Source organism: Procambarus clarkii, chromosome 29 (genome assembly GCF_040958095.1).
Source record: "Procambarus clarkii isolate CNS0578487 chromosome 29, FALCON_Pclarkii_2.0, whole genome shotgun sequence".
NCBI lineage: Eukaryota > Metazoa > Arthropoda > Malacostraca > Decapoda > Cambaridae > Procambarus > Procambarus clarkii.
The window spans coordinates 15,246,318-15,257,943 of record NC_091178.1 but is presented as its reverse complement, the minus strand read 5'-3'; the positions used below and the strand labels follow the sequence as shown (position 1 = coordinate 15,257,943).

General features: G+C 37.4%; 1 protein-coding gene across 1 annotated transcript; it reads right to left on the bottom strand.

Annotated features, from left to right (window-relative positions):
* Positions 1-3,553: 3,553 nt before the first annotated feature.
* On the bottom strand, positions 3,554-11,375 carry Sc2 (trans-2,3-enoyl-CoA reductase Sc2). Its single transcript, XM_045753520.2, has 7 exons — positions 11,280-11,375; positions 9,864-9,923; positions 8,379-8,484; positions 7,940-8,147; positions 6,933-7,149; positions 5,967-6,159; positions 3,554-4,656 (listed from the first exon to the last, which is right to left on the bottom strand). The coding sequence occupies exons 1-7, from the start codon at positions 11,358-11,360 to the stop codon at positions 4,532-4,534; spliced, it is 990 nt and encodes a 329-aa protein (XP_045609476.2). The 5' UTR covers positions 11,361-11,375; the 3' UTR covers positions 3,554-4,531.
* Between the last annotated feature and the right edge of the window lie 251 nt (positions 11,376-11,626).

The following is an 11,626-nucleotide window of genomic DNA, read 5'->3' as shown; positions in this document are numbered from 1 at the left end:
TGCAACTCCCACCCCCAGCCAGCCCATGAAAACAGCATCCCACCCCCTTTAAACATCACCTAACCCCCCATGAAAATCCCCCACAAAAATCCTCCCACCCCAGTACCTCATCCACACCTTGGGGACGCTGGTGGCTCAGTGGACAGCACGCTGGATACATAGTCCTGAGGGCCGGGGGTTCGATTCCCGGCGCCAACGGAAACAAAATGAGCAGAGTTTCTTTCACCCCTGATTCCCCTGTTATCTAGCAGTAAATTGGTACCGTGGTGTTAAACAGCTGTCACGGGTTGCTTCCTGGGTGTGGGTGTGTGTGGAAAAAAATAGTTAGTAGTAGTTAGTAACAGTTGATTGACATTTGAGAGGCGGGCCGAAAGAGCAGAGCTCAACCCCTGCAAGCACAACTACGTGAATACACCACTCAAATATCCTCCCTCCCCCTCCTCTTCCCCAGACGCCTAATAAACCCCCACACCTAGGCATCTGTAACCTTCTAATATAGAATAGGATAGCAGCACACTTTGCTGGGCGTTTCATTTCTCCTAATGCCTCTGTTCACCTAGCAGTATTTTTGTGCCTCGAGTGAAAACAAACATAAAAGGCGGTACCTTTTTATCAATTTAAATGATTAATAATAAAATATTAGCAACTGCAAGTTAAAAAAAAAATAAAAATGTTTATTTAGGTAAGGTACATACATAAAAGAGATTTTACAAAGAGTGATGGATTTATAGTTAGGGCTAGTACATACAATGCCTAAAGCCACTATTACGCAAAGCGTTTCGGGCATAAGCAAGTTGCATGGAATGTTGTGCAACTGTAGTTCCTAATAATTTGCAACTGAAGATGCTGGAAATTATTGCAGTTTCGCGGTTGCTAGAAAATTGCAACTGCGAGTTGCAGAGTCCGAGTCACTCCATTGCCACAAAATGATTTTCAAAGTAGATAGGTACATTGATGAATGGATGAATATATGAATGGACGGATAGAACGAGATGAATACTGTATATAGATGGATAGATAGATTAATGGATGGATCGTTAGATAGAAGGATGGATACATGAATGGATTGATAAGTAGATGGATGGATAAATACATGAATATATAAATGGGTGGATGGACAGATGGATGAATAGAGGGATATATAGACAGATTGATGGCTAGGATAAATGGAGTTGATAGATTGGTAGATATAGGAGGATGGATGAATAGATGAGTAGATAAAACGGATGAATGGATAGACAAATGGATGCCTGAATAGAACGATGATCAGGTAAATCGATAGATATACGAGTAGAAAGCTAGATGGATATATAAATTGATGGATAATAGGTCCAGATGAAGAATAGATGGATAGACTGATGAATGGAGAGAGAGACAGACAGATGGAAAACAGACCCCGGTCAATCCCAGGTACCCCCCCCCCCTCCTACAAAAGTATATGGGAGGCAGCCTTGACGATGAAACCATCTGATGTAACGGTGGGATCAGGCAAGCATATCTTATATCGTAGTCATCTCGAGTGCCCTCTAGTTCTGGCCGTATGAGATAGTATTCTTGCTTATGTATACCATGACATCGAGGAGCATTGGCACTAAATGCTCTGTATTGATCATACATGAAGTTACTGTATTAACCTTGAAGTGCCAATCAATACTGTGTATATACATGAGAGTGAAGGTCTGTCCAAGGCTATAGGTCAGACTCGTAGGGTTAGCCTCACCCAACTTTGCATGGGGAATGGACTGGAGTATGAGACAGACCTAAACTAGTCAGGGTTGGCTTAACTTTAATGCTTCAAGAAATATTGGCATTTTTAGACCCCCAGGCAAATTTCATGGCGTTAGGTGTCAAATATTTGGTCTATTTTCCCCTAGAGTTGTTAGTCCTTTGTAATATATTTTCTGAGACACCCGTACCATTGTTTAAGTACTTAAAAATAAATTTTCTGAGAGAAGGTAGAAAAGAGGAAGAGGAGGGGGGAAAAGTGGGTGGGAAAAAGAGGAAGGACAGGGAGGGAGACGAAGGAGTGTGTGCTCTCACAGTAGGTCTGGATAATAAAACCTCAAACTCATTTGCACAATTTATACTACAGTACAAACAGCAAAATATTTCCAAAATATAAATGCATTACTGTATTTTCCAAATTTATAAGTAAATTTGCAAAAACGAAAAATTTACATTAACTCAACTATTTCAAATTTCAGTAGTCGGATTTGGTTTGTTTAGAGCAATGGTACCCTAACACTCCTCAGTCATTACCACTTTTATCATATACTGTAGCGTCTATTTATGGCCCCTCTACACTCTGTAAAGAACCCCATCTGGTATCATAACCTGGTCACTGCCTCAACTTATAGCCCCCCTATATATATATATTGGAAAAAGAACCTCCCCCTTCCCCCAGTTTGCAGTGGTTTAGAGGGATTCGTTATACAATGTTTGGTTTAGAAGGGTGCACTACTTTCCTTATTGGTTTAACATTCTACTGGTTTCATTATTTTTACATGTATAACTTGACCATTACCGTTATGCCTGAGTTTTTTTGTACTCCCCCCAAATCTATTAAAAAAAAAAAAGAGCCACTAACACTATACATCAAGGTGAGTGGTCATAAAATTTTGCTTCAAAATTTAGAGGACAGGACGAAATATTACTCAAGTACTGTAACTGTATACCAATTGTGTTGAAACAAGAGGCAGAACCACAAACTTGAGCACCACTAGCACAAGGTAAGTACTAAAGGTCATTTTAATTTGTCTATGAAAACTTGACCTGCATAAACATGCAAATGGCTATCATTGGTGAGAAAATCAACTGGATCTTTCATCAATATACAGTACAGTACATCAGTGATTTTTTTTTTGTAGCTATTGTTTGGTGCTTAAAATAATACTTTCAGTCAAGTTTCAAGCACAACTTTATTCAAGTAAAACAAAGTAAAAAAAAATCGAGTCACACTCCAGAAGCTCCATGACCCCCAGCCAGGTGTGCACGCTGGTGAATAGTTAGCGGTGGTTACACTACAACTCTCTCATTACCGACATTGTTAACACAGGACATGACCTGACCAGCAGGGGGTACACACACACACACACACACACTAGATTACACCCACTGAAGCCATCTTTTCTGGTGCTTCTGGGAACAAACTACTGCCTCCACTAGTCCCTTACAGGTTGTGGTGTTGTATAAATATTGCAGATCACCCTTAATTATTGTGTTAACGTCAATGTGCTTTATATGTTCTTGTATAATCGCCAAATTTGTCACAGGGTTCAGTTAATTTTCAAGTTTATTAATGTTTATGATTATATTAAATTTATTAGTTGTTCATTTGTCTATTTTTTTTATCTCCTGTGCAACTTTTCACACTGCAAGGGCCAAAGCAGCACTTGTTTTTCTTCGATAAGAGCGAGGGCCACATTACATCTGCGATACCGTTTCATGTCAATACGTATATATATGTAATCGCAGATAAGCACCAACAAATTACAACGGCCATCTACATCACTACCCCACTGCTTCATAGGACCAGGCGAATAAAAAATGCAAATTTAAATCTTGAAATTTTTAATACTGACCAAATATTGTTGAGTGTAATTGTACAAAATTTCAAATCACAATTATCTTAGACACTGTAGTTCTACACAATGCTTAAAGTCAAACAAAATTCTTTAGCTTATCAAAGAACCTACAATGTGTTCAGACCAGACACAATTATATAAATTTATATTGTTCATGTAAATTAGCACATTACAACTGCTTAATATAGTAAATTATGTGCCAAAAATAAAATATTTCCTGACAACTTAATTTCACTGGATTGCCCACATTTAACTGCTAACCCTTTGGCTGTGTCACCATTTTCAGCTTCACCCCCACCTCCCCCACACAGGCCAAACAAGTAAATTTGGAGAAGCTACATTTTCTTTTACATCTTTAGAAAACCTTGCTCTTTCTAGCTGTGCAGCTAAAAATTGCAGTCAATTTTCTAATAGATAACATGGTCCAAGTAACCACAAACCACAGTAACAGTACATGCATTTCCAAGACATTGTTATAAATACAACCAGTGATCATAACTAGCTATTGGTGTTTAAATATGTATATTGACTTTTGGGAGATTTACATTTTTTGGGCGGCTATATATTAAAATAGTACCCTAATGGTCACCAGGTGGCCAAGGAACAGTGGGGAGGGGGGGGGGGCCAGCCTAATATGAATAGGGATTATCCTCATGTGTCTTTTCATACAAGTCATGTTCTCTGAATGCATATTTCTATAAAAGATGATTACTAAATATGTTGGCAGCATCAATAGCTGCCAACGATCATACAGGAAACTTACCATGTATGTAGTGCTGTATAAGAATGAAGACATAACAAAATTCGATATGTGAACTAGAATTACAGTACACTGTGTATGTCAAATGGAAATCAGTACAGTATTTGGATAAAATTTCAGTAATATCCAAAAAACACAAACCCCTCCTCACCAGTATATATATATATACTGTACTTCACAGCAGTATTTAAAGAAGGAATGGAAGGATTGCTTTCCTTCGGGGGTAATTCTTGAAGTCTTTTTTGTAGCTGCGATGCTTACCCAGAGCCCACATGGTCATCTGATAAAATCCAATAAGAGCAAACATTCCAGCTGAAAATTAACAAAATGGGAAAATTATTTGTTTGAGTCACAGGATAAGTCCTGTACACAACATGCATAATCACACACAGTCCTGTACAGTTTATGGAATCTAGAATGTCTGCAGTGTTCAGATGATTATCTTAATATTCTACTACACAAAATTCTTGCAACCCTGCATCATCACTGAAGATGGGCATCAATATATGAACTATATAAATAAAAGACAGTTCCTGACAAACGTTTGACGAAGTCTTAAATTGTTATTGCCCTTTGACAATTATTGGATATGGTCTCAAACCCCTTAACCCTTAGGCGACTGCCAACGTAATATGACGTGTTTTGGTTTATCCTGGCCGAGTCTGGCCAAAGTTATACGACTTGCTATGGCAATGGAAGGAAATAATTTTACTTAGTTACTAATTTAAAGTTCTGCATATCCAAGAAAGTACTTTATATTTATGAAGTTTCAAGGTAAAAAATACACACTGTACATGTGATGACCCCCCCCTCAATTGCATATAGTGTTGTTGAATGAAGAATAGCGAGTGCAATGTATGAAAGAGCACAAAGACTGCAGGCAAACTTCACTTCATCAATGCCTATACAATACAGTACTGTACTACAATAATCTTGCTACAAAAATATAATTTAATGATAAAATTTGTCCCATTATAGATAGTTAATCTGCCAAAAACTGAATAAAATATATTTTTGATAGTGGCCCTCCCCCTCTGCTTCCAATAAACCATTTAATTCTGCAGATTTGTGACTTGCTTGCCAAGTGCTCTATCTTGCAAATTTCCCGATATAAAAAGGTTTTCAAAAACAAATAAATGGTGTGTATTTTATAGAGTATATACTGTATATATATATGAATATAATTAATTATACTGTCAACCAAAGTACTGTAGATAACATTCCATTCACCTGTGGGGCACTAGAGTCTCGGACCACCAACACAAGGAGTGGGAGACGGTAGCGCCATCAACTGTGCCACAAAGAGCCTCATTAAGGAAGGATTAATATGATGTGGGTGTGGATCATTAAATTCCTCTGCACTCTAGTGGCAGCCTGGAAAGGCTTAAAATTCCAGCTGGGCAGCAGTTAGTTGCTTCTGGAATCCTTTCTTATTAAGACCTTGTGGTGCAGTTGATAAGAGCTACCTTCGCCTTCAGGATCATAATCATCCTTTAAATCCATACAGTATTCACGGTTAAGAGAAGAATTAGCACAGAAAATATAGCTTCTCAAGTTTATATTTGCAACCATATTAAAAATAATTTATACATCAAAAGTTTCTACAGAAAAGTGTTACTTGCCTGGTAAGCATTGAGTCATGACAGTAAATGCCACCCATGATCCAAATTCATATGTATAATTAGGGCAGGAGACGGCATTGAAGAGTAGTGTCATTGGGTTACTGTCAGGGTATGGAATCTTACGTTCTTTAGATCCTGGGGGTCGTAGATTACGGAGTGCCACATGAATGCTGAAGTTTCCAAATTCACACACCTTTTAAGGGTATAAAGTCAATACAGATGTATAAATATTATATTTTATTAAATCAAAAACAAAAACCTAATGATTAACTTAAGAACTATGACCTAACCTAGGATTGAACCACATTACCAGGGCTCACCTTTTGGTGTACACAGTGCCATAACCACTTCACCAGCGATTGCCTATAAGGATTGGTCAGTCCATGGAGATCTTTAGCCGAGCTCCATGACTGACCAATCCCAGCAACACTTGTAGTGCAATTTGGGCACCACAAGGCAGTCATTGGTGAAATGGTTATGGTACTGTGTATGCCAGGGGACGAGCCCCGGTAATGCAAGTTCAAACCCTGGTCGGGTGAGAGTTCGTAAGTGATTTATGCTTGGGGACCATTCAAGCTTTCTTTCAAACTAATAATTAAGTATTTAAAACCATAGTAGTATTACAAGTGGTATTATTTAGGCATGTTTTGAACACAGCCAATCTAGGAAAGTATTCTTGATCACCTGGTCTAATAATCAAATGCCTACAGTCCATCAGCACACACATGGACAAAGGAGGAGATAAGGTAATTATCATGAGGAAGTGCTAAGCCATTACTACTATATAAAGGAGGAGCTGGACGAGAGGGCCTCATAACACAGTGGTTGATTGGCCTCAAACCAACACAGTACAGTATATAAAAACTGAAGAGTACCATGGCAGTTGAAACTAGGTTAAAAAATGAACAAGACCACATTACCATTACCTAGCAAGAAATATTTTTGTAACTTTATACTGGTACTTACCAAAAATACAGCCAAAGCTAAATAAATCTGCAGATCACATGGGGCTGTAAAGAGGGGATGGTTGACATGGTATGCAACATATGCAGTGAAACCCCAGTAATATGCACAATTCTTGAACAAGTTGAACAAAGGCATTGTACCATGAGAAAACCGGTGGACAAACTGGGTTTCAAGAAGCCGCTTTGCATAATGAAATGTCCAGCAACCAGCAGCAATGCTGAAAAAAATGTATTCTTAGTAATAAAAAGAAAAACATGCATTTTATATATTTATATATATATATATATATATATATATATATATATACAGTATTAGAAATAATTTATATACTGTAGTTATAAAAATCAATAGTTTTGAGTTTACACTTTTGCTACTAAAGTGACTATTCAGCAGAATTATAATTGGTTTACTGTTCTGATGCATGGAGTCATAACAGTTTGAGATAATGTCTCAAGATGAAAATGAAGCCTGGGATGGGGGGGGGGGGACCCAATTTTATAGCTAGTTGAAAAAAGTGCCTATGTAATTTAGTTACTGAAAACAGTGATTGCGAGTAGAAATATAAAATTTGAGTAAATGTTGCTGAATGGCGCACTTCATATATTTTAAAGTACCATGCAAGATTTAAAAATCCTGCAGCTACACGGGATTCACATCAGCTTCCTTAGGACTTGTAAACAGCCGCCATTTTAAAACAAAATCGTGGGCAATATTCTCTGGTTTGTGCGCCTCAATACCGAGTGAGTAACCAAGGCTGGGGCACACAGCATGAGCTAACTGCATTGCTGTTCAACTTGTGACCACAGCATCGTCTAAAAAATGTCAAAATATATGTAAATGGTATTATTTAGATAATACCTTTAAACCTATTTTTAGAACAAAGGATGCAAATCAAAACCATGCAGCATCGGTTCACCTTTCTTATTAATTAAATTTACTTTATACCACTCCCAACCGATTATAAAAAAAAAATATATATTTGTAGTTGCTAACAGAGAATCACTTACTGAGTGCATGAAGAAACTAGTGCTGAGCTTCCTTTATCGCCATAAAAAAGCCATGGCCGCTGATAAATCCACAGGTAGAGCAACAATGGACCAGCATACTCGGCAATAAAGACTGTTTTATAGCCAATTTGTGGGCCTAAATCTTTCACATACAATCTGTCATCTGACTTGATACCAAGTTTTTCAAGGACATCAGTATCTTTCAAACCTGTAAGAGTTTTTGTTTATTAAAATTACATACATCTGTAACTTTACTTTACAGCTAAAGCTTTCTATTCAATTTGAACCATAGAATACTTTGAGAATTGGTAAATAATGGTATAACATTGAGACAGTGAAAGTTATAATACATGGAAATTCCCAGTAACTAAAGTATTATTTTACATACAAATCACACTATTTTGTTGATGTTACTGGAAAAGCTTCAGAATGAACTTGCCTTTGCCCTTCTGCTCCAGCCTGACTTCTTGTCTCCCCGGGTGTAGAACATTCTTTTGCTGCTGAACACATTTCTTAACATCTAAAATGGTGCTTGATGATTTCAGCTATATAATGTCATGGGGGGAATAAAAAAATGAAGTTTAGAAACATTACAGAAAATACTGCCTTAAAATAACTTATTTGTTACGGATAACACATTAAAATTAATTACTAATTTTTTTATGGATTTGACATCTGCACCTGTAACATAATTACCCAAAATTTAGAAATATGGTTATAATTAACAACAAATAATTCCAGATTAGGTACTACTTACTATATGTTTAGAATGTACAATTTTTCAGCAAAAAAAAATTGTACAGTAGCCTCTATTTAATATGTAAAATGTACTGCAGCTGATAATGCAAAATTCCTGCAAGGCTTTGACCCCAAACTACTGTCATGTACAATACCAGTACAACATACCAATTCTAGTATACAGTGACATCTCCATATAATGGAACCATCTTAACTTTAACCCTTTTCACATGGCAACTCCATGGCGACGGGAGAAAAAAAAACTTTCTAATGTTAAGATGCATCCCCTTGCTCATGGGCACTTACAAAATATATATGTAGCTTACTTTAGTTGTGGTGGAGATAGGAAATATAGCAGTGATTATATTATGCAATAGTGTGTAATTTGTGAAATTGTTTTAATAAAACACGTAGAACATCAATACACAAAATACAATACATTTCTCACTAATATGCACACAATATTATGTTCTTTGGAGAATAAAACAAGGTTTTAGCCATTATTACGCTGTATAGTACTTACATCTTGGAGCAAGATGTGTGGCACTAAGCTGACCACAGGGTTAAGAGATTATCACTTGCCAGAACTGCTTAGTGGTTTGCATCAGTGCATAAACATGTAGATACTGTATTAATATAAAGCACGTGTGAATACAGTGGAACCTTCATTCAACAAACTATATGGGACCAACCCGAATTCGTTGAAACTAAGCCTCTAGGAGGAATTTGCATGACACTTTTATATAATATAATGCCCCAACTGTTTCTGCTAATGTTGCAACACCATACATATAAAAAATAAAAACCATGATATTAGTCATTAAGTTACCATTCATACTGGCCGAAATCCCAGGTGACCTGCGCTGCCACCTGGTAGCCAGGTGCCTCGCTGTTAGGGCATTAATACCATAACAACTGTTTACCTCGTAACCTTTAGACACCTAATTTCCGTCAAGCGGTGCTTGCTTTATTGCACTCATGCTTTCTGATCCCCCAAGCTATCCTGCCTTGTGGAGTCAGATTGTGATCCTGGTTCCTGGTAGACAAAGGTGGGCTTCTGAGGCTGGGTGCATTTTCCCTAAGTTTGGTTGGACCAATGCTTAGCTCATGGAGCTGCTGAAGGGCCCCTTCCCCTTAAAAGAATTAATTAGCCTAGTATCATTTAAATGAACCCAGTTCCACTTACCCCACATACTGAAGTGACGAACTTGCCACTCTTTGCATTATAGATGTCCACCTTTTCAATCTGTGTAGAATAAAAATATATACTGTATGTAGTGTGTGTTGAAAAAAAAAAATGACTTAAAAAAACAAGTCTTACAGTTGCCAAATCATACAATTCAATATGCACCACTACACCTGTAAACCTAACGTGTTTCCTCAACACGGTCTGCACTGTGAAGTGCAAGAAGCAAGTAGGTTGCTAATGCAGAAGAATTCTGCTGGCAGAGCAAAAATGTGAGCAGTGAAGGTGGTGTCCTATTTTTGTTGTGGGGACCACCACCTTTTCTTGCAAAGTTTCTTATAATGACTTTTTTTTTGTCTTTGCCTATCCCTTGTTTTGGCATCCTTCTCCCGAGCACCTGCACGAATCTCTGGAACTCTGACAGCTTGAGGTAATACTGAATATTGCCATACGATTCATAAATGGTGCACTGTATTCATTCCCTGTAAGGAGAAAAAGGCTTCACAAAAATCACCGAGTTTTCCTGGTCGGCCCCTGGGAGCCCGTCTGTGTGCGTATCACCATGAGATTCCTATGCCGCAGTTTACCAGGGAGGTGTGTGTATATATATATACATGACTTGCGTTGTTTACCTTGGAATTCTCTACCATATAAAAAACATTTATTTAGGCAAAAGTACATCTGTACATAAGATATATATAAGCAGACTGTTCAATTCATAGGTAGGCTGGTAAGTTGCCTGAAGCCTTTAACACACAACATTCCAGGCATATGAGAAAAATTTAAAGGACTCGACACTAAATGAAATAAAAACCCATTAATTAAGAGAAAAAAGAAATAAAAGGGCTTTATATAATGGATGGAACAGTCAAATTGTAACAGAGCAACAGTACTTTTACAGAATAAACAGAAGGAATAAAAGTTTCTATTAGGTTTTACAAGACAAATAACAGCAGCAGTACAGCAACAACGCTTGTATCAAATTTGCATAATAATTTTTTTTAAATCACGTCCTAATATCAAATTTAGAAACCCTCTCCCACCCCTTAAACCTTTGCACTTTCATTACACCTAATGCCTCTGTTCACCTAGCAGTAAATAGGTACCCCCCTTAGAGTTAAGAAACCATTGTTAGTTGAGAAAGAGCAGCAAGTGGCCTACGAGGCCTTCAAAAAGCAAGAAGTCACCGAACCTTTTTTTTTCTATCTCTTCACCCCCTCGGGGCCCAGGTTTTTCTCTCCCACTAAAAAACCTATCTCCAACTTTCACAGCACAAAAAACTACTTTTATAGCTTAGCTTCCCAAGCATAAGATGAGAAATCCATACATAATATTCCCTACATACACGTGATGCTCGTGGGAACTGTCACTAAGCAGCAAAAATAAGAATAATACAAGGAAAGGGAAGACACAGACCTCCATGACTGCCTCTGGCCGCTGCTGTCGACCCACTGGCCGGGCAGACGACATCACCTCCGCCCTGCTTTCTCCCTTCATTCCACCTGCTCTTCCCTGTCTATCATCACAAAATACACCATTTAGCCATCAATCAAATATATATATATTTCTCCACTTAACTACATAAGTATAATCAATCACGCTTCGATAACTAACGTAATTTAGCGAGTAAGGGATGACACTAATAAAAATAAGTTAATAAATGAAGAGTTAAATTCGGTAAATATAATAATTAAAATATGAAATTTAATATATTAAATTTGAATAATATATTTATAAACTAACATGACTTAATCTATATTTGT